A 27,775-nucleotide genomic window follows, 5' to 3' on the forward strand; every position below is an offset into this window, starting at 1 on the left:
CACAAGAAATGTTGTGAGAATTTATTGACATCTGTTGTAGACCCAGGAGGGGCCATTTATTTGTCATCTCCATCTCGAGGGCCTCCTTTTACAATAAAATATCATGGAATATTCCATACCAGGACAGCAATGATTTGCTCTGTATTTAAAACAAATATCTTATTGTGTAACTCTGTCTCAAAGATTTTTGCTGCATATTACAACCTACGGAGGAGTTTGTTTTTCTTTTTTTAAAATTCTGATGCCCTGGCCATACCCAGGCCAACTGAATAAAAGTCTTCAGAAATAAACCTAGGTACCGGTATTTTTTTAACCTCTTCAGATGATTCCAACATGCAGCATTGTTAAAAAGCAATTTCATATTCAATAGGTCTGAAGTGGTTCTAACAAGCTCCCAGGTGATGCCATTGCATAGCAAATCTTACCAGTCCATAGACCAAAGGTAGGTGTGGCCAGTATTGGCATCTCCTGCAGCTTATCAGAAAGGCAGAATCTCAGGTCCCATCCAAGACCCACTTAATCAAAATTTGCGGTTCAACAAGATCCCTAGATGATCACTATGCACTTGAGGTTTGAGAAGTACTGTTCTAGAGAGTGGTTCTCAAAGTGTGGTCTTGTGAACATGCTAGAAACACAAACACTCTGGCCCTTCCTCCAGACCTACCGAATCACACATTCTGGGGTTAAGGCCCCCAGATCAGTTGTTTAACAAGTCCTCCAGGTGATTCTAATGCAGACTAAAGTATAAGAAGCAATTTTCTAGAAGAAATCACTGTTCTTACACTTGACTGCACTTTGGAATCATCTGTGTTATTTTAAATGAATACTGATGCCTGGGTTCCATCCTCAGAGATTCTGACTTTATTGATCTGGGCCTCAAGTTTTTTAAGAGGTATCCAGGTGATTCTAATGTGCAAAAATTTTGGAGTCATTGTCCTAGAGGACTTGGATATAGGTTGGAGGTGGACTGTCTTCCCTTGCATCTTAATAGGACTTTCCCTTCTCAGATTATCAGGAGAATCCAAGGACTGAGGACAGATATGTAATTGGATTCATTCCACTGCCCCCACCCCTGAGGGAAATTCCAAGTACAGTGGGGTTTAATCCTATTTAAATTAGACTTCGATCAAATTCTCCCAAAGATGGGAAGGCTGGGTCCAGGACCTAGATGAGCAGTGAAACTGCAGATGAGGTTCCAAAAAGGCTGTTACACAGTTCCTCAAAGCTCTGCTCAAGTCCTACATTTTCCCTGAAATTACTCTGGATCATACTTCAGGTAGCATAGATTTCTCCTCTCTAGACTTTCCAAAGCACTTCCTTTCAAGAGGGTAAATTTGATATTATATACTTGAAGTCTTTACATATAATTCCCATTTTGCAGATGACAAGCTATGGTTTCAAAGTGCTAAGCAAAGTGCCCAAGTTTATGCAGCTGCTAAATGGAGAAATGCATATTAATATCCATAACTGTCTGTCTCTAAAATCCTATGCATATTAATATCCATAACTGTCTGCCTCTAAAATCCTATGGGCTATCCACAACACCACACTGCTTCCCCACGTATCAGGACTGATCCCTGGAACATACAAAAGCAACAATAAAAATGATGTCTCTGCCAATATCTAAGTAAGAGGAAGCAAAGAGAGGCTTTCTTTAGGACATTTTTAAAAATTCAATTATAATACTATGGAGTGGGCTTAGTAATGTTATACAGACATATTTTGACATGGGTGTGTGCTCCACATTCTGTCTCAGTGTCAGGGAAAGCAGATGTACTAAGTGCAACCTCACTAGATCCTGGCAGGATGCCTACTCAGTACCACTCTATCTAGGCTACTGAATAATACATGGAAATATATATACACACACAAACACACACAGCCTACACACCTCAAACTTCCCAAGTCAGATATATTTAAAAGGCAACCAGATTATTTAAGATCTTTAAAATTATTGTATAATGGTTTACTATTTCAAAAAAAGTTTTAATTTATAGTTGAAATACGTTGAACATATTGAAGAAAAATCCTCTCTCAATATTTAGCCTGCAAACCACCATAATATTTTATAAGTAAGTCATATTCCCTTCGTAATACTTTTTTAAAGTGTTGTGAGAAGAATGCAGTGGTATGATTTTTAATGCACTAGGAAATATTAATGAGGAAAGAGAAGTTAGGTATTCAGCATAAAATGGTAAAGGCATTAACTCTGGAACTAAACTCACTGAGTTCAAATCCTGGGTCTATCTTTTAATATCAGTGTGACCATGGATTAATTATTCAAACTTCCTATGCCTCAGTTTACTCATCTTCAAAGTAGGAATGATTACAGTACCCCCTTTATAGGATGGTTATAATACTTAAACAAGTAAAATTTATAAAATTTTCATACTTGTACTAGACACTTTAGCAAGTACTCAGTAAACATTACCTATTATTATCTAATGTGGCCCAAACTCATACATTAAGAAATAATGCTTGGGGTTTCCCTGGTGGCTCAGTGGTTAAGAATCCATCTGCCAACGCAGGGGACACGGGTTCGAGCCCTGGCCCGGGAAGATCCCACATGCTGCGCAGCAACTAAGCCCGTGTGCCACAACTACTGAGCCTGTGCTCTAGAGCTGGCGAGCCACAACTACTGAGCCAGTGTGCCACAACTACTGAAGCCCACATGCCTAGAGCCTGTGCTTGGCCATAAGAGAAGCCACCGCAATGAGAAGCCCGTGCACAGCAATGAAGACCCAACGCAGCCATAAATAAATAAATAAATAAATAAAAAGAAATAATGCTTGGCACATAGGTGACTGTTTTATTTTTCAAATCCCTTATTGTAAATACATAGTTATTTCATACTTCAGGGTAGGTAGTATGCTCTGGAAAATATTGGACCACATGAGAATAAAGTTATAATTTATCCCTTGTTTAGTTGGAGGCCATAGACTGAATGCCTAATTGAACCAGCCACATATAACAAATCCCAATTCCATTCATTAAAATCTATTAAGTTTGAGACTGTAGGTAAATCAGTATAATCTCTCAAGCAATAACTTATATAGAGAAAGGAACACAGGTTATGGATATAGTAGAACTCAATTTTTCTTACTCTGTCTTGAGCAAATCAACTCAATTTCCAGAGCCTCAGAATCAGGTAATTTCGGGGAGATTTTAATAATCTCTAATTCATCGCAACTCTAATACCCTTTTCCACTACTTCAAGACCCCCTGGCTGCCCTTTTTTCTTACCCTTAAAGCACCTGAGTGTATATTTTCTTTTTCCTGCAACATAAGCTTAAATTTAGCTGTTGGTCCTAGCTGAATAATAAAAGCAATGGCTCCCTCTCTTCTGGGTAAACGTACCATTTACATACTTTCAGAAAATGATGCCTCTGTAATTATCACCATAAATGTATATTCGCATAACACTTTGAAGATCTATATAAAACTGTCTTCTTTTACTATTATTGCTATGGAGTTCACGTTTCCAGGCTAAGCATACTCAATTTTCCTCCTATTTTCATAATGGAAAATGACTTCCTTATCCATCCTTTAAAGTCTCTTAAACTGTCATTCTCAAAAAGAAAAAAAAAAGCAAATGTGATTTAATTTGCAATAATCCTTCAAGCTAGGTGTTGTTTGACAAAATCGTATTCATTTTTGTTGCAGCTGTTCTGAGAATTCACTTTTATTCATTTATTCAACAAGTACTGAAAACCTAGTATGTGCCTGGCACTATTCCAAGTGTTGGGGATACAACAGTACAAAATGCAGACAAAGCTCCCTGCCCTGTGGAGCTTATACTCTAATTAAGCTTTTAAATTTAAATGGTAGTCTGATTATACTATTGTTACTATGAATTAAGCTATCCATATCCATTATTAAGGCACTATCCATTATTAAGGCCCTGTTACATGCCAACATAGAGATAAGCAGACATGGTCAATGGCCTCAAGAAACTTGTAAGTTAAAGAGAGTAGATACATCAATACAGATTAAAGTGCAAAAATACCTTGAGATATATTGTGTATGCAGAGGAAAAAGCAGGATTTCCAGTTAAAAACATCAGGAAAAGTTCTCAAAGACAAAAGGCAATTGATCTTATTTTTAGAGGATGACATTATTACTGGAAAAAATAACATAAGCAAGTATGAATGAGCTAAATGCGTGGTATAGGTGGGGAACATTTTAGTGGAGGTGGGAGATGATAAAATAAATAAGGGGACTTCCCTGGTGGCGCAGTGGTTAAGACTCCGCTCTCCCAATGCAGGGGGTCCGGGTTCGTTCCCTGGTCAGGCAACTAGATCCCACATGCATGCTGCAACTAAGAGTTTCCATGCCACAACTAAGGAGCCCACGAGCTGCAACTAAGGAGCCCGTCTGCCGCAACTAAGACCCGGTGCAACCAAATAAACACATAAAATTTTTTTAAAAAATAAAATAAATAAATAAGTATATTACATAATGGTAAGTGGAGTGAAAAATAAGTCAAATTGCCAAAGGAGAGTGAAATGTTGAAGACAGCGATTGAAATATACATAGATTAATCAGAAAAGTCCTCCATGAGAACAGGTTTCACTTTTGAGTGAGGGAATGAAGAAGATGAGGGAGTGGGCTATTTAGATAGTTGGAGGAAGAACATTTTAGAAGATGGGGGTAGGAAGGAGCATGATTGGCGTGTTAAAGGAACGGCTAGGAGACTTGTCAAAAGAAGGAGGAGAGAGAACAGTCAGGAGGTAATGGGCAGGATTATGTAAAGCCTTATTGGTCATGGGATGAATTTGGCTTTTACCCTTAATGGTGTGTAGTGAAAGAGACTGAGCAGATAAGTCAGTTTATCTGACCTATTTTAACTGGGTCACTCTGGCTGCTGTGTGGATACTAGACTGAAGGGGGAAAGTCACAAGTACAAGATTAGTTAGGAAGCTATTGTAATAGTCCGAAGATGAGAATAGCTTGGACTAGGTAGTGACAATGGGGGTATTGAGAAGTGGTCAAATTCTGTATATATTTTGAAGGTAGAGTAAATGTACTACTGTTTTCAAATTCAATGCAAAAATTATTGCACTATCTGTTCTCACAATTTTGCCCTTTTTTTGTAATGTGTTTAAAAGGGAAGTTTCAAAGGTAAAAACAAAAATCATTGCCAGTTTATAGGCTTTATAAGTTTCAGATCTGTCAGCAGTATTGGAGATGATCTTTTCCAAAATCTCATTTTACAGAGTAGAAATCCAAGGAACAGAGAGCTTACATGACTGAAACAAGATCACACAGCTAATTAGGGACAGGACCTAGACTAGAAACCAGGTTATCTGACTCACAGCCCAAGCTACCTTGCCTTATAATTGGTGACATTTAAGTGGTGTATATTCTTCCTTTGAAGTTTTTTGTTTGTTTTTGCTTTGTTTTGTTTTTATTTCATAAACATTGAGGGAGAACCACAGGTATCCCAAACTCAAAAGTCTTTAGGACACAGGCAGCTAGGAGGAAAATGTGGCAGAAAGTAGGTGCATCCATTGCTTAAATACACTGATTTTTTTTCTGAAGTGTGCCAGCTAAATGAAACATATCTGCATACCCCCCAGTACGGGATCTTGGAAAATATCCATTGCTGTCCTAGGCAGAAGGGCAAATAAGAACATTATTCCTTATCTACACAAATGCAGATAAGGAATTGCAGTATAATGTGACTTCTGCAACTGTAAATATACACACGAGGTTCACACACAGTAGAGTGAAATGAGTAATTTATGTGGAGTTTTGTGTGAGGGAGGGTGGCAGTTGAGGAGGATGGCTGGAGAAGGTTTCACACTGACAAAGGAGATAAGAGCTTTGAAGGGTTCTGAAGGGTAAGAGTGATTTATCAGGTGGTAAGATTGGTGAAGTCATTCCAAGCAAAAGGAATTAGCATGTGTAAAAGCTCCAAGACATAAAACTATATGGTATAGACTTACTTATATCATTATATACGGTTTTTTTAATCATTCCCCAAACCTGTGTTTGATCACATAACCCGTCTAGAATTGAGCTCTGACTCTCTCCAGGAAATACATCAAAATGGAACCAATTCCACACATGTTTGAGATACTAGAAAGTCTGGATTTCAGTATGCTTTTCAGTCTACCTACAGACCCATGCTTTCCCTATTACATCAGGAATCAGGTTCCCGTAGAACTAGGTATGACAGTCCCAAGACAGAGATTGCTTCATTAGCAAATGTGAACACTCCAAATCCTGGGTGCAGAGGAGCGTGACCCTTCATACCTCCTGCAGTGCATCAGAATCATCTGGAGGGCTTGTCAAAACACACACTGCTAAGCCCCAGCCCTGAGGTTCTATCTTATTCAGCACGTCTAGCGCGAGGCTCAAGAATGTGTTCTTCTAACGAGTTTTCAGATGATGCTGATATTGGTGGTCCAGGGACTGCACACTTTAGGAACCACTAACTTAGAGCACTGCTCCAGACCCTCTAGCTTAAGCACTTTTAAATTCTTTCACGTAACAACAGCTACCACCAGTAAGAATTCTACTTCTGTTAAAATGGCCACTGTCTATAAGCTCCTTGCAAACAAGGACTCTTACCCCGACTGATGAGAATAACAACAACAACCGACAACATTTAACCAGGTTTTCGGCATTATTTTAAGCATTTTTCATGAATCACCCGTTTAATCTACACAACAACCTTGTGATCTAAGTACTATTATTATCCCTACTTAACAAATGAGGGAAGTAAGATGTGAAGAGGTTAAATAACGAACTCCAAGGCAAAGAACCTCAAGTCAGATAGCCTGCATTCGATTCTGGCTCTATCACTTGTATGTATGACTCTCCAGATCTTTATATACACCTTGAGAATATCACATAGGGATCTGCAACTGAAGATTTCCTGTCAGTAACATACCTTTCAGAACAAATGGTATTTATGGAAATGGAATCTGTCGATCAGTTTTTCTGAGCATACATTTACTTCTATATGAGAATTAAAGGAAAGGCTATAAAAAGCTTAGAGATTCTCTGTTCCTCTCATTTTGTAAAACCAGAGATTGTATAAATCTGACAAAATTTATGTGACTTGCCCAAGACCAAAGCACTGGTCACCTCACAGAGCCAGGAATAGACTAAAGATAATCTCAGTCCTTAGTTCTTCTAGGAATACACTTGGTGCAGTGGCTCCCATCAGATTCTTAACCACTATGTATATGTATACTTCCTATCAATATGCCCATAAATAGTCATAGAGCAACTAGGAAAAAGGATAATTTCAAATGGCTCATGTTTTACTTTACTAAACAGAGGGGCACATGAGGGCAGAAGTCTTAGGATCAAAAGGAAATATAAGACATAAAAAGGTACAAGGCCAAGGTTAAAAAAAAAGTCTGAGGAGTTATTTCCTTATGAACATATGTGAATGGGCAAACTATTCAAGGAAATTATTGGTTCTTGTTCAAGCTTTCCATAAATATTATTTGAAGGAACAGTCTTTAAAATCGAAACACAATCAACAAAAACAAATTTCTAACAAGTGACCATTACTTTTCTTCTAGCTATGAAAGTCAAAAGGCAATATTTTTTCTTTATTTAAAAAAAAATCAAGTGAGGTAACTGCATTCATAAGCTAAGGCTGAATATTAATTTTGCTCTTGAAAAGGCATGCCACTGTAAGAGTAACAACATTACATGTACCAAAGTGTTGCTCAAGATTATATAAATAAGCTTGCTTAAAGAAAATCAGCAGGGTAACACACGCATTTCTTTTTCTTTTCATCCAACTTGTAGGTATGACTTCACGCATACAAATTGTGATATATTCTTAAAGTATAGAAGACACTAGAAGAAAATAATATCCCTATAATTGGATATGGCGTAGCCCTCGCTCGCCCATGACTACTATAATGTGTATGTCTGAGTAGGTGAAAGAGATGAACTCCATATCATCTCTTTCACCTAACAAAGGCCCCTTGTTAGGAAGACAGAGCATCTTTATAATTCTTTGCAGCATCCCTTATATCCTTAATGATTTTCTCCAACTAACCATTTGGATCATGTTTTTGTTCACCGTTTAGCAATACAGAGCTTCTGTTGGCTTTGGCTGTGTCTGTATACTTGTGATTGGTGGTATCAAAACATCGTATGTCTGGTATTGTATAGAAAACATAGCTGGATGACTAAATTTTTAAATTTCCAATTGGATTTCTGAAACTCAGATACAGGCCCTGTTGAAATATATATTTTTAATGCTGAACTCATGGAGAATTTAATACATTCATAAAATCTGAAGAAACTGTATTTGTACTTGTAACTGGTAGTTAGGAACACAAAATATTAGAGGTCTAGAATCAAAAGTCAAGAAATAAAATTCTAGATTAATTAAATATGAAGTATAAAAATGAAACAATTCCTTACTAAAACATGGGAGGGTTTTTTTATAATCTTGGAATGAGTACAACACTTCTAAATAGGAAAGAAAAGCTGAGGGCATAAAAGTGTATTTAAAATAAAATAAGGCATGGCAAAAAAATTCAGAGGCAAACAACAAAATGAGTAAAGATATTTGAAACTCACATAACAGTGAGCTGATTTTTAAAATATAAATAGATTTCTTGCAAATGATAAAACAGACACTTAATAGAAACAAATATAAACAGACATTTTATAGGAAAAGAAGTGCAGGTGGCTCATAAACTATATGAACAAGTGCTCAACCTAACTCATAATAAGAAAACTTAAAGTTTATGTTTTTAGGTAACAAAGAACCAAAAGTCTGATAACACATTGTGTTGACTAGAAAATAAGGAAACAGTCACTCTAAGTGTAAATTTGTGTGATGGAGAGGAAATAGCTATCTTTCAAAAATATAAAAGCATAAAACCTTGACCCAACAATTCCTCTTCTAAATATCCATCCTCTAAATATAGTTGCGCATATGCAGAATGACTTCTGTACAAGGATATTGTTTATAGCATAGTGTGCATTAGCAAAATATTAGAAAGAACTGAAATGTCCTTCAAGAGGAAACTAAGTTAAATAAAATATCCCATTTAAATATGTCCTAATATGGAAAAGTCTTGTAAATACAACATTTTAAGTTAAGAAAAAGTACTGAACAAGATTAGATAGATACATAGATAGATAGATAGATAGATAGATAAATATAGACATATACAGATATATAATATTGTGTATGTTGTTAATGCACAGACTGCATCTGGAAGAATACCAAGAAATGTGGCCAGGTGGCAGAGAGGGGAGGGACAGAAAATTGCTTTTGACTATGTTAATGTCTTCTAGTCAAAGAAACACATCCACACATCTGTGGTTAAACAAATTTGGGTTCATTGACTCTCAGCGAGGAGGAAAAATATACACCATGGCAGAACTGGGGTGTCTTAGTAAGGTGTAAGAAAGGACTTCCAGGATTTGGTCTCATGTTAAGTGATTTTTAAGGGGGCTCAAAGAAAGCAGATTTATTCCAAGTTGAATGCTCTTTGGATGCAGGTGTAATTCTATAATTGGCTATCTTAATAATTCTTATCTAGAAGGCAAGAAGAACAGAGCAACATCCTGTTCCTGGTGATGAGGCAGCACCCACCCATATAAACCAGGATACAGCAGTATTTGATCATTTTGTAGTTTGGACAACTTTCTTGTTTTTGTCTGCATTCAGATATGATTACAGAGTGGTCTTGTTTTTGTCCTGATCCATCATGGTCACAGTGGCCTTGCCTGATTTGGCGCCCTATGAACCTGTTCACATTCGGCCTGCTGCTAGCGCCGAGCCAGCTCTTGGCTGTCAAGAACTGTTTTGTTCTTCTTCAACTGTATATCTTTTTTCGTGCCTTTACAATTCTGTACCATATACTTATCTTATCTATTCAAAATAATTTTTAAATGAATCTCAAGACTGAAGGAGACCTTAAAAGTCACTGAGTTCTGAAACTATCTCAACCACCACCACATTCTTCCCCTCCCACACTGAAGGGGTTTTTTCATAAACCCTCTACAAGTAACAGTACAGCACCTGCTTGAATATCTTCAGTTTCACCATTGTACTAATTTATCAGGCAGCTCATGCCACAGTGAAATGGCTGTTAATATTTTTGTTCAGAGAAAAAGGGAACAATGCATTTGGTTATAATATCTTAATTGTTTTCACCCCAGCATGTTTGACCTCTTCAAATGTATCTTCTCCTATGGAAACTGGTGGAGCAGAATAATTACCTCTCTAATTTTATGTAAAATGTTCCTATTAATACTCTCCAAACTGCAGTTGTCTTTTTTGTGTCAGTGTTCCAACGCTGTTTTACATCTTTGGTATCATTACACTTGCAGAGATTTGTATCTGTTGTTGCTGACAAACCCATTTGGTTTTGTACTCAATTACATGTAATTAGTCTTTTCTTCATGAACAAAAGAACAGGTGTCCTATCAATTCAATCCAAGATAACTATGGTAAGGTTGGTTGGACCTAACGATGTCTACTGAACCAAAGAGCACACTTCTGACAGATGCTCATAGTAACAAGATTTTTTTTTCCAAACAATCAAATGCTTTTACTCCTGCCCACACAAAGTAGAGAAAGAAAAGGCATTTTAACAACTTAGAGGTTTATAATTTTCTATTAAAAAACATGAGTAGAATTTAAATCCTTCTCTGATATTTTTATCTCAATCCACACTCAGAAAATGTAAAAATAAAAATTATTTGTTTCATTGGATATTTTTAATTAAAATATGTGTGGGGGGATCAGAAGAAATTACATTAGTCAAAAAACTGGCAAAACCTGAATAAAGTCTATAGCTCAATTAATAGTATTGTACCAAGGTTAATTTCCTGGCTTTGATAATTGTACTGTTGTTATATAAAGTGGTACCCATTAGGGGAAGCTGGGTGAAGAGTACACAGGAATTTCCTGTATTATTTTGTAATTTTTCTGAAGTCTAACATTATTTCAACAGCAAATGTTAAAAATATTTAGGTGGATAGAATATTTAGCCAATGATCAAGAGAAACTTTTACACATGCACAAGGACACATTCATTCATTCGTTTCGATTTTTGCTGAGTGCTTACTATGTACTAAAGATCATTCTAGGTTCTAAAGACACAAATGTACAATGGATGGCTAGTGGGAAGCTGCTGCATAGAACAAGGAGATCAACTCGAGGCTCTGTGATGACCTAGAGGGGTGGGATAGGGAGGGTGGGAGGGAGACACAAGAGGGAGGAGATATGGGGATATATGTATACATAAAGCTGATTCACTTTGTTGTACAGCAGAAACTAACACAACATTGTAAAGCATTTATACTCCAACAAAGATGTGAAAAAAAAAAATAAAGATACATTAAAGATCAAAACAAAATCTCTTCACTCATGAAACATTCTCCTGCTAGGAAGATCAAAAATAAACAAATAAACTGCAACAATATGCATATCAGGTCATCACAGGAGCTATGACTAGAAAAAAAAACCAGGGTATCAGAATAGGTCAAGGTGAAACGTTTAGTTTTATTAAGAATGGTCAGCGAAGGCCTCTTCAACATCTACAAGAAATATTTTAGCAGCACTATTTGTAATTGCCTTGGGAAAATAGAAATGATAATTATCCACCAAAAAGAGAATGGATAAATATATTTGGGTATGTTCATGCAATGGGATACTTTACAAAAATGAAAATGAATAATATAAAGCAAATATATCACCATATATGCATCTCACAACCATAATATTGGGGAAGAAAAATACATAAAAGTTATATATAGCAATGTTCCTCTTATAAAAAGTTTAAAAACATGCAAAATGATGTTATGACTGATGTAAGTATATGCATTATATATATATGAAAAAAAATGTATTTATAAAACTGCACAGAAATAAAAAATGTCAAATTCAAGATAGTTGTTATGTCTGGTACTGAAGGGAAAAGCAGGACTCCACCAGAAAGAGCAAACAGGGGTTTCAAATGTATTGATGTTTTTAACTAAACTTTAAGCAAGGGGTTGGGTGTCCAGATGAATTTATCTAAGTCTTATTATTTTGTATATTTAAACTCCTTTTAATACCAACATATCAATAAATGTATGCAGTAGTTTGTCTTAATAAAAAATAAGATATTTTAAAGTTGTGAATTCAGACAGTTTCTAAAAGTTTCTGACAAAATGTAGCACCCTCAGTATGTGTGTTATTCGTCATGCCATTACGCCTCTATGTATACGTATATATATTACGTATATGTGCATATAAGTGTGTGTATTTATATGTGGTTGTAGATCTATATTAGCCATTGACCCAGCATCTGCAGAGAAAGCACTTTCAATTATTTTTCTAAAAACACTGAAGGAAGTTATTTGTGTTGGTTGACCCCACGCTTTCACCCTCACCTCTCTGCCACTGCCCCGTGATAAACGTCACGGATCCACAGGACAGCTGTCTAGGTAACAGCTGTATCCTGTGGCTACGGCTATTTGGCTCACTTGAGGATTGAATCTATCTTCATCAATTTATAATTTTTCAATCTTTTTTTTTAAGTTGGGTGGATGGTTCTGTCTGACAAAGGATATTAATATTATCATCTCCAGCCACATCATTTTATAGAAAAAGAAACCAGAACAAGGGATACCCCAGAGATAGCACGGGTGACACAGCTAAGCCACATCCTTGATTCTTTCCACCTATACTTGTAGCTTCACTAAATCTGAATTCAAGTTCAGATGTAATAAATGAAAATTCTACATGGAGAGGAAAGCATCCTCATTCTTCTGTACTCAGTTAAACCTTAAATCACTTAAAGAATGCATTCCCACAAACATAAACCAACAGTGCAAACCACAATAAGCTAATCACCTACCTGGCAGAAAATGGGATGAAATTCTTTATAATAAGATCTTTTCTTTATTGTAATTCATATTTTGTAATGTGTAACATTAAGTGAACAAAGAATAATTTAGAAGGGGTGGACAAGAGCATTTTCACACTCTAGGGATTATAGCTCTTTCCTGAGATCTTTATTTTTAATTTAAAAGATAGTTCACCATAAAATATCAGACTTCTTAGATTATCTTATGCAATTGGGTAGAATGTCAGTCGAACCACAAAATCACCTCCATCAGAAGACAACTCAATTGGATATAGATTTAATGAGCATTTACTATGTGACTAGTACTAAAGATCTAGCAGGGAATACAGACAAACTTTGGGAAACAATATGATGCCCTGTATAATTTTAGAACAACACGAATTTCCCCCCAGGTATCTGTACACGATTATTCAGAAACTGAAAGATATGATGAAAGTGATCATTCTTGGCTCTGAGGCTTGCAATCAAAATTCTTCTGAAATGCAAATATACTCTCTCAGACCTTGATGATTTGTTTAGTTATCAAACTTGTCACCTATATAGTTAAATTAGTTAAACATTATTTCCAGGGATATTATCAATAATCTATTAATGTTTGCATTTTATCTCAAAAAACTATAAACAAAATTGCAGTTCTACCAGTCTTTATTATCTTGTTATCATAATATTTTAATATATTTTTCTTTTTAAATCAATAATTTTGTCCTCAATCAAAATAAAATAACATGTAATATACATATGTATATATTCAATGTTTACCTTGAGAAGTAACTTTGGTCTTCCAGAAATGATGTTCTAAGAATTACTATAACATGTTTACTGTTTGGTTCCAGGATTAAAATACCATTTTGTGCTGGAAGGTCTGCCTTGCTTCTATGAATACTTAACATCATCCTGACTACAAACAGTGGGATGAGAGGAAATTCTTGTCCACTGACCGGTCAGAACTCCTTCAAGCCTCCTACCTTCTTATTGAGTACATAATCTCTGTCCCTTACTGTCTCCTAGCTATAGGGAATCATAGCAAAAAGGATAAAGGAAAAGACACCAGCTTACTAGTAGTTGAATAGTTCCAAAGGTAGCCTGGCCATGCTTTAAGTTTAAGATACACTGGGCCATACATTTGATTGTAACTGGATTGCAAGAAGCTAATGTGCCTTACTGTAGTCACTGTTTTCGTCCTTGGTCCCGTCAATGGTACCATCTGGGTGCATCTGCAGGAAATATCCCTGCTGGCTGAATAACCTTGTCACAATTCCTTTCAGCTGGGGTTCTGCAGAACAAAATGAAATGATTATTGAAATTTTTTTTTTTTTAATGCACACTTGCAAATTGTCAAAAACATTCCTGAAGTAAATGCATAAATGTCAGTGGTTTATATATTGAAATAACTATTTGAAAGGAAGGCATTTTGGTAACATATCTGTACTTTTTTTTCTTTCTAGAGGCAGATCAATAAATCTCTGCAACAGTAAACCAAATGTAAATGAATAAAAGCTCATTATGATTAGAAAATACAGAGGTGTGCTAAAAAATGAATTATGTCTCTCCCTCCTGCATCTAGTGTCTGGCTGCAAGATGCCACTAAGTTTGTGGTCCCATTCCAGAATCACGGTTCAGACCAAACTGCCACTGTAATTGCTAAGCTTTCAGCAGTCATAATCAAGTCCTGGAAGACTTCTATTTCTGCTGAATGACAACTATCTATCTTTCCTGGGCTTTGAAATTCTGATCAAATTCAGCCTTGGTTGAGAACCACAGGAAAAAGCCAAACCCCCATAGCCATGAGATGTCACTGGAAAAGTATGTGGAAACAGATTTCACCTTCAGTAAATACTTCATCCGAGTGAACCCCAATACTACAAAAGTCATTTTTCCAGCACACACAAAAAAATCAAGCCATGCATATTTCTGTATTTCAAACCAGAAGTGGTCTTCAGCTTTTAAAAACACCCTACACACAAATACCATCAAACTGATCTTTGTATACCACATTTGAATTTCTGTATAGCAGCTAACATAAATATTTAAAGCTTTCTCACTGTGGTACTAGCTGCCAGCAACAATCTATTTTCTACAGCATTACCACCATTCTTCTTTTTTTTTTTTAACATCTTTATTGGAGTATAATTGCTCTACAATGGTGTGTTAGTTTCTGCTTTATAACAAAGTGAATCAACCATACATATACATATATCCCCATATCTCCTCCCTCTTGTGTCTCCCTCCCATCCTCCCTATCCCATCCCTCTAGGTGGTCACAAAGCACCGAGCTGATCTCCCTGTGCTATGTGGCTGCTTCCCACTAGCTATCTACTTTACACTTGGTAGTGTATATATGTCCATGCCACTCTCTCACTTCGTCCCAGCTTACCCTTCCCCCTCCCCGTGTCCTCAAGTCCATTCTCTACGTCTGCATCTTTATTCTTGTCCTGCCCCTAGGTTCTTTAGAACCTTTTTTTTTTTTCAGATTCCATATATATGTGTTAGCATATGGTATTTGTTTTTCTCTTTCTGACTTACTTCACTCTGTATGACAGACTCTAGGTCCATCCACCTCACTCCAAATAACTCAATTTTGTTTCTTTTTATGGCTGAGTAATATTCCATTGTATATATGTGCCACATCTTCTTTACCCATTCATCTGTCAATGGACACTTAGGTTGCTTCCATGTCCTGGCTATTGTAAATAGTGCTGCAATGAACATTGTGGTACATGACTCTTTTTGAATTATGGTTTTCTCAGGGTATATGCCCAGTAGTGGGATTGCTGGGTCATATGGTAGTTCTGTTTTTAGTTTTTTAAGGAACCTCCATACTGTTCTCCATAGTGGCTGTATCAATTTACATTCCCACCAACAGCACAAGAGGGTTCCCTTTTCTCCACACCCTCTCCAGCATTTATTGTTTGTAGATTTTTTGATGATGGCCATTCTGACTGGTACATCACCACCATCTTTGTCTCTACTTCAGTTTTGGGAAAAAATTAGACTACTTGAGCACATTTATAGCCCTATTTCATAAAAATTAGTAGAAAAAGAAAAATGGGGCTTCCCTGGTGGCACAGTGGTTGAGAGTCTGCCTGCTAATGCAGGGGACACGGGTTCGAGCCCTGGTCTGGGAAGATCCCGCATGCCGCGGAGCAACTAGGCCCGTGAGCCACAACTACTAGCCTGCGCGTCTGGAGCCTGTGCTCCGCAACAAGAGAGGCCGCGATAGTGAGAGGCCTGCGCACCGCGATGAAGAGTGGCCCCCGCTTGCCGCAACTAGAGAAAGCCCTAGCACAGAAACGAAGACCCAACACAGCCAAAAATCAAATAAAATAAAAAAAGAATCTGCCCTCTCTTTAAAAAAAAAAAAAAAAAAGAAAAGAAAAAGAAAAATGCTGCTTCTGGTGATAAAAATTGAGGCAAGGATAGAAATCATATGACTGGTGAAGTAGTTATGTGTTATCCTCAAAAAGACAATCAATGAATTTCAACTGACAGTGTCATTCCTTCACCAATTTATTAAACCAATATTTACTCAGAACCTCTTTTTTTGGGCAGGCAACATGCTAAGTACTGTGTGTTAAACTAAACACATTTATTGATGTTTGAGTCTAGATAAGAGTTCTAGATAAGGATCAATGCAATAAACTCTTTGGGAATGGACCTGCTCCCTATGACATATGTCTTTCACACATATGACTAGATCACACATACTTGGGAATTTGAGGCAATGCCTATATAAACATGTCTTCTTCAAAGCAGTCCTAAGAAGTAGAAAAGTTGCCAAAAAAAACTGGTAATGAGGAAGTAGGGTATTAAAAAAAGAACTAAACCTGAAATTAGGCATTCTGATTGATAACTATGTATTATTGCTATGGTTAAATAAATTCAATGTATTTATAATTTGAGCACCTTTGACTTAAAGTCTCTTTGATTTGAGAATCTTCTCCTCTAAGTAGTGCCAGAAATCAAGGCATGGATTCATTCTCAATGTGTTGTCTCCATGCCCCTGACCCACAAGGGACATGTAGGAGAAGCATGTAGCTATCTAACCTCACTGCAAAAAAATATCCTGTACCCCTACCATCTATTAAGCCCTACCAACCTTCCCAGGCTTAGTTCCAGATCACCTCTTCAGGAAGACTTGGCTATCGTAAGTGTGGGTCACTTTTATAATTAGGAGAAATAAAAGAATGTGTGAGCCTCTGCCACAAGGCTAACTGGTTGACAGGCAGATGTTAATGTGGTACGTTCAGCTCTAGATGTGCAATCAGGAGACCCAGCTTTGAACCACAGTTGCTGTGGGGTCCTGAGCAAGTCACTTAGTATCTGAGGCTGTTTTCCTATCTGTGTAATGGGAAAAAATAATTTCTAGGCTAACTATAATAATTTAGAATTTAAGATGAATAAATGTGATAATATGAAATTAAAAAACCCATAAAAATATAAATCCTAATTAAGGTCTAATTTTTCAACCCTGAAAATTGAGGAAACAGTGTAAGTAAACCAAAGGAAGTATTTTACAAATAGACTTTGCTGATTCATGTTTTAGTAAAATATTAATAATTGAGCTTGTAAAGTCACTAAAGTAACCAAAAGATTAAGAGTAGAGGATAGAAAAGGATAGAAGGAAGGAAAGGAACAACTGTCTTATAATTCATACTTTATCTCTAATAAACTTGATAAGGTCACTTTAAGAAGTCATGTTTTGATAGGTAATGAGATGCATGGCAGCTGAATCATTAAAGCCTGAAAATGATTGTTTGGGTTTTTGTCATGCTCTTCTTTCTGTAGCTGTAATTAAACACTCCTTTTGCTACGGTGAAGCTATCCCCCTGTTGGGACCCTGGGAATTCAGGTTGGTAACTCCTGTTCAAGATAATGAGCATACGGCTGTACACCAAGCCCCACCACCCAAGAGCAGTACAGAGCAAGCTCAGAGTCTGAGTTTTAATTATGTGATGATCTATGAACGTGAATGTTTTACACTATAGCTGTTTCAAAAGAGCCCTGACCATCTATTAAACAAATGCCCTGAACCTAGGATGTGTCACGGAAAGCAGTATAGCCTGCCCGACAGGCCTATACCTTTATTACTATCAAATCCTATCAACCTTTCCAGGCTCAGCTCAAGATCACCTCCACCAGGAAGGCTTGGCTATCGTAAGGGAGGATCACTTTTATAATTGGGGGAAAAAAAAGAAAATGTCTTGTTGTATTTTAAAGAAAAGGGTTTAAAAAAAATGAGACCACTTTTTGGGATATCTAGCATGCTGAGTGCATTCAACAAAACATGCTTTTTATTTTTCAGACCATGCTTAGGCATCTAACAGATTAATAAAACCTGTGCTGTCCTCAGGGAGCACCCAGTCTAATGCATGAAACATACGTACACATAGTGTGAGACAGCTGTTAAATGATGAATGGAAGCAAAGTGACATGATGTCACAAGGAGCAAGGGACTAACTCTGTCTAGAAGTTAGATGAAGGCACCTCACCTGTCACTTGAGGAGTGAATAGCATTTTCATAGGCAAAGAAACCAGAGGAAGGGCATTCCAGAAAAACAATGGATGAAGGAAAAAACAGCATGGCAGACTTTGGGAATGATGCAGAATCTGGTATAGGCATAATATACAGCAGAGTTTTGCAAATGCTGACACGCAGGTAAGTGCCTATTCTCAACAAATGTTCACAGGTAAACAGTGAAGTAAGAAAAATATGGTCAACAGAGTAAGTTGTTTATTAAGCTAATTTTATTTTCAATTTATATGACTCTCCTTGATTCTAAGATTATGTTTTTCCATTATTTTTTCATTTTTTTATGAAGCAATGGCTATATTATTAGATGATGATAAGACATTGGTTTAGTTTGTTCCCTTTTGTACTCTAAAGTAGTGTAGCAAATACTGCTAGATTTTCTCTAAAATCCATTTCCTCTTCTGCCTGGGCACCCAGCTAGACCATATGTCCTAGCCTCCCTTGCAGTTAGGTTTGGCAGATGAATGAGTGTCATATGGAATGTTAAGTGGAAGTGATGTGTGTCATTTTCAGGCCAAGGCTTTTAAAAGCAAACATTATCCTCCACATTTTCTCTTCCTTAACACTGGCTGGATTTAGATGATAAAGCCCTCGGAAATGTCAACAAAATAGGAGAATTCTGGTGGAAGAAAAGACAACAGCCATCAGAAATACCCACCTTGGACGGTTAGGTGAAAAGAACTAGCAGTGGTTGTACATAGTGACACCCTTCCTAAGAGACTATGAAAAGGGGGTAGAGGGGTAGAGAGTAACTTCACAGTGCAGAAACCCGACAGAAAAAATGCTACCTCAGCCGGGGGTCAAGGTTAAGGTCCACAGTCATAAATCACGCTGATAGCCTTGATACCTTGATACCCTTGATATGCTGTAATGAGAATGGCACTTTATCTCTGTGATCTTCCTCCCCAAAACCCATAACCCCAGTCTAATCATGAGAAAAACATCAAACAAATCTCAACTATAGGACGTTCTACAAAACAACTGACTAGTACCCCTCGAAACTGTCAAAAATTCAAAAAAAAATTCTGAGAAAATGTCACAGCCAAGAGGAGACTAAGGAGATAAGACAACTAAATGTAATGTATCCTAGATGGGCCCCTGGAACTGAAAAAGGACATTAGGTAAAAAGCTGAGGACATCTGAATAAAGTATGGACTTTAGTTACTCATAAGGTATCAATACTGATTCACTAATTGTCACAAACATACCAAACGAATGTAAGATGTTCATATGGGAAACTGGGTGTAGGCTTCATGGGAACTCTTTGTACTATCTTAACTTTTCTGTAAATGTAAAACCATTTTCAAATAAAAAGTTTATTAAAAATAATAATTAGAGCCACAAAAGTAAGAAATTTTACCTTCAAAGAGGTTGGTGAGAAAGAAGGTAAAGCATAGGAATTCATGTTCAGCTCCGCTTCCCTTCAGGATGACGTGGCAATTTCCACAGAAGGTTTGACTTCAAAGCCACTCAGAAAAGCTGAGACCTGAAGGAATTATCTAGACGTTCCTGCTGCCTTAAAGTGTAGTGCTATGGAACAGTTACCTAGGAACACGCTGGAAACCAGAACACAGCCAGAGCCAAGGAAGCCTAATCACACGTCTCAAAATGAATACTAGATTGTAGAAAATAGAATGAATTTTAGCACTGGAAAGGAACTCAGAATCCAATACCTTCCTTCATCAAAATACCTTCCTTCATCAAGTTGAAAGATAAAAAAGAAAAACTGAGCCTCAGAGGGAAAATGTCTTGTCGAAGGTCATCCAGCCAACACACAGATGAGTTAGGAAAAGACTCGTCTCTGATATACTGAATGAACATTGTCCTTTCCTTCCCAAAGAGCAGCCAAGACATAATCTGTATGTATCTTGTGCAAGCTGCAGGACTCGGGGGCAAGAAGGTAGAGAAGAGATGAGAAGGAGGGGGAGGAACACCTAGTTGTGCATCAGTTATTGAAGTGTGGGAGTGACAAAGGAAAGGAGTTACAGGAAACCATGCAAGAAATATATATTTAATATTGACATATTTTATATACAGGCATATATATATGAGATCCTAAAATTGCATTGTGTTTATCTAGGGCCAGCCTATTCAACATTTGCACCTAAACTTAGAGAAAGTGCCCCCATGTAAACTCCAATCTAAAATGAAAACTGTAAGTGATCCAAACTTTATTATGAGCTATAGCCAGAGAATTAATAGTATTTATTATAATAACAATGGCCGTATTATGAACCCATCTACTTTGTAGCAGGCACTCCCGCAATGATTTCACTACAGTTGTATCTGGTATTCACAACAACTGAATGTGTAAGGTACTTTTCTCATTTGTCAGGTGAGATTATCGAGATTCAGAGAAGCTACATCACTTACCCTAGGTTACAGAACTAGTAAGTGAAGAGGCAGATCTAGCGTAACATTCTATGGTCCCAGCTGTTCTCCAGCACTGTTCAGTCACTTTAAGAAGGACACCGGCAAAACTGGAACATGTCCAGAGGAACAGGAGCCAAATAAAGAGGGTGGTACAAAGGACTGTCATATGAAGAATGGCTGAATGAACAGTCGATATGAAGCCTGGAGAAAGGAGGATGCAGGGGACGTGAGAGCTGTCCCCACTTTCTTGAGAGCAGAAGTAAGAAGACAGAAGAGGAGACGGAAGTAAGAAGAGGCCAATTTGTTCTGAGTGGCTCCACAGGCATAGAACTAGGGGCGATGGCTGAATGTTACAGGGAGGCAGGTAAAAATGAACTTTCTGTAAACTGTATTCGAAAAGAAAACAGGCTGCCTAAGGAAAGAGTGAGTTCTCCATCATTGGACAGAAGCAAACAGAGAGAAGCAGAAAAAACTACAGGTCAGGACAGCTATGAAGGACACAGATATCTCTGAAAGCTAAGGCATTCTGCATGGCAATGCAAGGTCCTTTCTAGCCCTGAGGTCCTGGAAAGCTTTGAGATAAGCCAGATGGCTGTTAAATACAAGTTCACGTTTCTGTTTCTTAGTGTGTGCTTAGGACAGGGAATTGAAAAGACTGTTTAGCAGGCATCCTGCAAATGGAGAGTACTTTGTAAAAGTTAAGCATGCATTGTGTAGTAATTTGATGGGGCTTTTTAATCAGTTTCTGTGGGCTTACAAACCAGACCCTTGGTGTCAAGGTTTAATGTTGCCCACTTAAAGGAACTGAGATTGAAGAGGCTGTTAAATTTTGATTCTTGTCAAGTGCTTCTGGGCTTCATACCACTGCAGATTTCAAAATAGATTGTCAGGGTAGGAGATTGTTCATAAACATATATTTATGACAATCACAGCTAAAGGGTATAGACTAGGGCACATTTACATACCATAAATCAAAGCCCCAGACAAATCAGAAATGGATACAGTAAGACATGTGAAAGAGGATAGAACTTATCTGGACTTTTGAACACTCTGCAGAAATGACAATCACACTAAACTGGGGAATTCATTAAAAATACTTGTTTAGTAAAAGAGACACAGACCTGAGACCCCACATTCACTCGGGAGACTGCAGCGAATAAGGCGGAGATGTGACATCATGGCCTAGCAGAATCTGTCTGCTCTGTGGGGTAAAGATTACCACGTACCTGTCCTGAGCCCTCAGTCTTCCCATAGGTCAAGTGAAGGCGATGGTGCCCTCAGCAGTTACCCATCTAAGGGCCATGGAAATCCCTGTGAAGCACTAATAATGGCAAGAGGATTCTGTATCTATAAGCGGAGATCTATTTTCTCAATCAGCAGATACTGGTAGCACGTTTTATTAAAAAATCAAGTATTTACTGAGCACCAGACTTTCTGGTGGGTATTCTAGGTAGAGGGGAGAACCAGTGATATGCTCATAAAACAGCTCTTTTTAAAAAAATGCCCCAAACCTGATTTCCATGGGATTTCCACGGGGTAAATCTTCCCACCGTGGCTGATTTAAAACTATCATTTGACCTCACTGGATGCAGAGCTGGAGCAGAAAAAATGAGCATCCCAGGCTCCAGGATCCAGCACAGCACTGAATACAACAGAGAACAAGCCATGAAGCTTACATTCCAGCAGGAAAGACAAGAAGTAAACAAACAATTCATACATAAGAGTTTTCGTATAGGTGCCATGATGAAAATGAAAGCGATGAAAAAGGATGGAGCGTCCAGGGGATGGATGTGTTGTGAACAGCGTGGTTAGAAGTGGACTTCACCGAGACCTGATGAAGAGCTGTGGGGTAATAGCTAAGAGCATCCGGAAACAGGGAGTAGCAGATGCAAAGTAATCCTAATGCTTGAAAAGACTGGGAACCAGCAGATGAGAGGCTCTCTGAAGATCCTCCTCTCGACCAGGAGTTGGCAAACTACAGTCCTGTCGCTGCCAATTCTGTAAATAAAGTTTTATTGGAACACAGCCTGTGCGCCTTCATTCACACATTTGCCCCTGGCTACTTCCATGTTACAACAACAGAGATGAGTAGTTGCAATGGAGACCCTACAGCCTGAAAAGCCTGAAATATTTACTAACAGGCCCTTTCCAGAAAAAGCTGGCCAACCCTTGCTCTAGACCCTTGCCGATGTAGTTCCCTCTGCCTGAAACGCACATCCCATGCCCTGCCTTCTCTCTGCCCAGAACTACTCCTCCTCAGTCTTCCAGGTTCAGCTGTCTTCCACGGGGCCTTCCCTGACACCCTGAGGCTAAATTAATCACTCCCTCTGCACAGCTCCCTGGGGCACAGGCTAGGAGAGGACTCCCTACACTGTTACAGCTGTTTGCATACGGTCTGTCTCTGCTGCTGAACTAGGTACAACTCAAGGGCAAGGACCTTGAATGACTCCTGACCCTGTCCCAGCACGTAGCACAGTGCCAGGCACCGGGTAGGTGAGAGGTATGTGTATGTGGATAGAAAGGAGATAAGTTATATCTGGGATTTTCCACTGTGACCCGTGACTTTTAGAGGAGCTCCTCATTTGTAAGAAAGATGTTGACAGCCTTTGAATATCATGCCTCCAGCCTTCAGTGCCTTTCTTTCCATTTTCAGTCTCGACTCAGCCCCTCCACACTGAACACAGTTGACAAGCACAGCGGCGTCCGCCATAAACTGAACAGTCTCCAAAGCCCTGCTCAGCGGGAATCAAGTGACCTTGAGACGGGCAATCCTTAACCTTCATGCTGCCTCAAAGCTAAATGGAAAGAAGGACACGCTTTTCCAGAATATCCTCTTCACTAAACCAGTCTGAGCTGGGGAAGACGGGAGAAGCAGGGCAGGGAAATGCCCATCAGGATGGGGTTTCTGTACTGAGCCAATTTTATTCCTCATACCATTAACCCCCTCCCTCTCAGCTTCCTCTCTGTAAGATGCTCATGAAAATTTAAAATAACTCAACTACCATTTACTGACTTCCAACATGTACTAGGTGATGGGTACAAAGATGAGTAAGATGCAGTTCCTGCCTTGAAGGCACCCACGGCCTCCTCACTGAGATGCACACACAACTAACCATACCCAGTGAACATGGAAAGTGCTGTCCTAGAGGAACAAACAAAATGCCATGGAATCACAGAGCGCAGGTGCTAACTTTACCTGGGATGGTGAGTTCTGGGACAAGAAGCAGTTAAGAAAGGCTTCAAAGATGAAGCAACATTTTAGACTTGGCCTTGAACAGGCAGGGCAGGTGTGCTTCGAGCAGCATGAGCAGGAGGGACAGCCCCATGGGACACACAAACTGAGCATGTCCAGAGACGGGACAAGCACATGGCATGGCCAGGGTGTGGGGAAATAAGAGGGCGCACGCAGCGGCTGGAGGTGACAGCAAAAGGGAAATATGGTCCCAGGACACTTGAGGTTCTTTAAGCAAAGCTAATAAAGTTTACCTTTTAAACCAATGATCTCCGAACTCTTTTGAGCATACATCTCCATCTGTAAAAAATGTTAAATCTACAGCCTCCGTATGAAATGGAGTAGGACACTCTGAGGCCTTCCCAGGGCAGAACCCCACCCTCCCATGCCCTCTGCCTTGTCTGTAGAAAAACCTTAGTCAAAGAATAAATGTAATCAGAGAAATGAGAAAATACAGAAACAAAGGAAAAGCAGTCAAACAAGACCAAATAATAATAGCTTAGTCATTAAATAAAGTCAAGAACTTTTAGTTCCTCCTCAAGGGCTATGGATAGTACTCTGAGCCGTATCCTGTGAGCTGTTTTGTAGATACTGAAAATCCCACCAGGTGCAACAAGTTAACTGCATGATGACGAGACTGTAGCCATGACAGAAGCTGCCACAATTCTGAGAACTGGCCTCAAAGAAATGGGAAAAAACCGACCCTGGAACTGAAGGCACCTGGGACTGAACTCAAACCAACCCTGGAACTGAACTTAAAACAATCAAGATGACACTGATCAGACCACCACATGACTAACTTCAAGATGATTGTCAGAGCTGTGTCTTTTCTACACGTAGCTCCCTCCCTCTGCCCATACACCCCTGAATCTCCCCTTTAAAAGCTCTTGCCTACTGATTGTCAGGGGGCAGTTGGCCTTTGGACATGAGCCTGCCCTCTCCCCCAGTTGCCAGCCTCCAAAATAAAGCAAACTTTCCAAACAGACTTATGGTTACCGAAAGGGAAACATTGGGGGGAGGGATAAATCAGGAGCTTGGTATTAACATACACACACTACTATATATAAGATAGATAACCAACAAGGACCTAATGTATAACACAGAATATCACTCAATATTAACCTATATGGGGAAAGAATCTGAAAAAGAACGGTATATGTATATGTATAACTGAGTCACTTTGCTGTACACCTGAAACTAACATAACATTGTAAATCAGCTATACTCCAATAAAATTTTTTTAAAAAAAAGAAAATCCAAACTTACAAATAAGATTAAAAAAAAAAAAAGCAAACTTTCCTTTCCACCAACCTTGCCTCTCAGGTAGTGGCTTTCGAGCAGCAAGCAGCCAGACCTGACTTTTGGTAACACATGTATGTGTATTTATTATTTATAAATTACATGTAGGTAATTTATGAATACCATATATTATGCATATATTATAAATGAAAGTTCAAATGTTTAAAAAGGACCAATACTAAACACACACAAAAATTAAAATATCCACATGGCAAAAGTTTGTGTTGCCCCACTCACTTCAGAGAAGAGAAGCATTAGGTACCACTGCATCAGACGATAGGGAAACTGAAGGATTTTAAGCCTGGGGATTAATTATGAGGGCAGTATTTTAGAAAGCCATACTGGGGAACAACAGAGAAGGATGACTTAGAGTGGGTGGTGCTGTTGTCGTGGAAGCCACGTAGGAAGCTGTGACATATAATAAGGCCTTAGGTAGGCAGTGGCAATGAGGATGGAGAGAAGACATCAGCCTGAGGACTGATGCTTGGTGGGACCTGGTAGATGACAGGATGTGTAGGTAGAGTCCCCTTCAGCTCTGGAAAAATGTGTGACCTCTCCTTCCCTAAATCCAAATCTATCATTAGGCTTCTAAGAAAGCCCTGTGTCAGTGTAGAAGATCATGGAAAATGAGGGTGGAAAAAGCTTAATGTGAGCATTCCTAGGAAGCCAAATGACTTCTTTGCCTTTCTAAGGATTTCCGTTCATGAAGGGGAGTTTGATTCTGGTCAACCTCACTGAGTCACAGCCCCTCTGTCTTTCTCAGACTGTCATCCAAGAAATGGACCTTGTCTTCCAGGCAACTAATGAATGAGCTATGGAGGATGAAAACCACAAGATATTTCACACATGAAGATAATCCTAGAATCTGAAGATTTTAGAACCAGAAAAAAGCCCTTCAGGATGATCTAATTCTACAGATGAAGAAGCAGAACACCAGAGAGAGGGGAAACCCATGAAAGCATGTCTTCCAATCCCTGGAGTCGGGGCTCTTTAATACATCATGATCCTTCTGTGCTGCACCCCTTTAAATGAAAACCATTTTTCATCCTCTCACAGGTATCCTGGCTTTATCCCAAATGAGCTGTGTGGTATCCAGAAAGCTATTTCATTTCTTTATACACAGGTATACTTTGCTTCTTGTGAAACGTTTGAATGACCAGGACCTGCTTCTGAAGGCTGTTCTAAGGAATTAAGAATACACATCGTACCAGTGGGATGGGGGGCAATATAGGGGTGGGGAGTGGGAGGCACAAACTACTGGGTGTAAGATAGGCTCGAGGAGGTATTGAACAACGCGGGGAATAGAGCTAATATTTTGTAATAACTGTAAGTAGAAAGTAACCTTTAAAAATTGTATAAAAATTTTTTAAAAATTGTTTTTTAAAGAATACATGTTGTAGCATGTTCTATAACCAGCGAGTGGCCTTGCTTGTGGGGTAGATTAACTTTCTGATAGACTTTATGTGGTTTGGAAGACCCATGGTTAGGAGCAGTAGCGATGGGCAAATTCTCCTGAGTTTTATTCACAGATAACAGTTGTCAAGTATTTACCACATACCAAGTGCTTTAAGTGGATTATCTCTTTAAATTCTCACAGAAATAATTTAAGGCAGACATTGGGCGTTTTTTTATAGATTAGGAAACTGAGGCTTACAGAGGTTAAGTCACTCGCTCTAAATCACAGAGGTAATAAATGCCAGAACCAGGTGTTGAAGCCAGAACCCTTTGCTCTCTACACCTTCTCACTGCTAATCATCAGTTGCTTCTTGAAGAAATCTAACATGCTGACACTTCTCTCTTCTTCCTTTATGGTGATCAGCCCACAAAAATGGTAGAAACCTATGAAGCAAGGGACCTAGAACAAACAGCAAACACTAAGCTGGAGTTAAAGCTTTTGGCCTCCCGGTACAAAAATGGGGGGAAAGTATAGACACCTCCATTCATCCAAATAGTCTTCTGTAATAACAGCATCCTCACTTGGCATAGAAAAAACTCTTCTCAGTTAGTCTTAAGGCCTCTTTTTCATAGACACATCTTTTGGCACCAGAAATAAATGAACAGGACAGCACAGGCATGACAGTTCGCTGACATCAGAGAAACTGCAGGATGTTGGACCTGTCCTAAAACTGTCCTGTGTCTCAGAGGAAATCTTTTCATCCAAATTGGCAAGCCTGGGGAATTCCCTCATACACCACAAATCTAAATTACCTGCAGGTAAAATGCCATTGTTGTAAAATGTGATCTTCTCTCTGTCATCTTTTTTATAGCATCCACCAAGAAAAATCTGCAGAGTCAACCAGAGTGAGTTGAAGAGGTAATAATATTTTCTGCAAACAAGCAGTTTAGAGCTCCAACAGCACATCAGTCAGCTTTGACTCTGCTGCAAGCTCAGGCCAGGCAGGATGGTGCAATGGGAAGTATGCACCAGGGGTCTGTTCCCAGCGGCTGGCTCCTCTCCATCCCCACCGTCACCACCTTGGTTGAGGCCGT

The 27,775-nt window shown here is 38.7% G+C and overlaps 1 protein-coding gene and 1 long non-coding RNA gene across 7 annotated transcripts in view; one reads left to right on the top strand and one right to left on the bottom strand.

Moving 5' to 3' along the window:
* FGF12 (fibroblast growth factor 12) overlaps positions 1-27,775 on the bottom strand; it is a 538,421-nt gene that overhangs the window by 189,527 nt on the left and 321,119 nt on the right. For all 6 annotated transcript variants that reach the window (XM_082461586.1, XM_082461585.1, XM_082461584.1 and 3 more), the window contains one exon: positions 14,014-14,124. In XM_082461586.1, the coding sequence (XP_082317712.1) occupies positions 14,014-14,065 (52 nt within the window). In that variant the 5' untranslated portion in view covers positions 14,066-14,124. The remainder of the gene's footprint in view (positions 1-14,013; positions 14,125-27,775) is intronic.
* Positions 14,135-25,224, top strand: LOC309660687. The gene is made up of 2 exons (XR_014263544.1): positions 14,135-24,135; positions 24,353-25,224. It is a non-coding gene; the product is annotated as an uncharacterized lncRNA (long non-coding RNA).

The sequence above is a fragment of the Balaenoptera physalus genome (genome assembly GCF_965194825.1).
Source record: "Balaenoptera physalus genome assembly, chromosome: 4".
Lineage (NCBI taxonomy): Eukaryota > Metazoa > Chordata > Mammalia > Artiodactyla > Balaenopteridae > Balaenoptera > Balaenoptera physalus.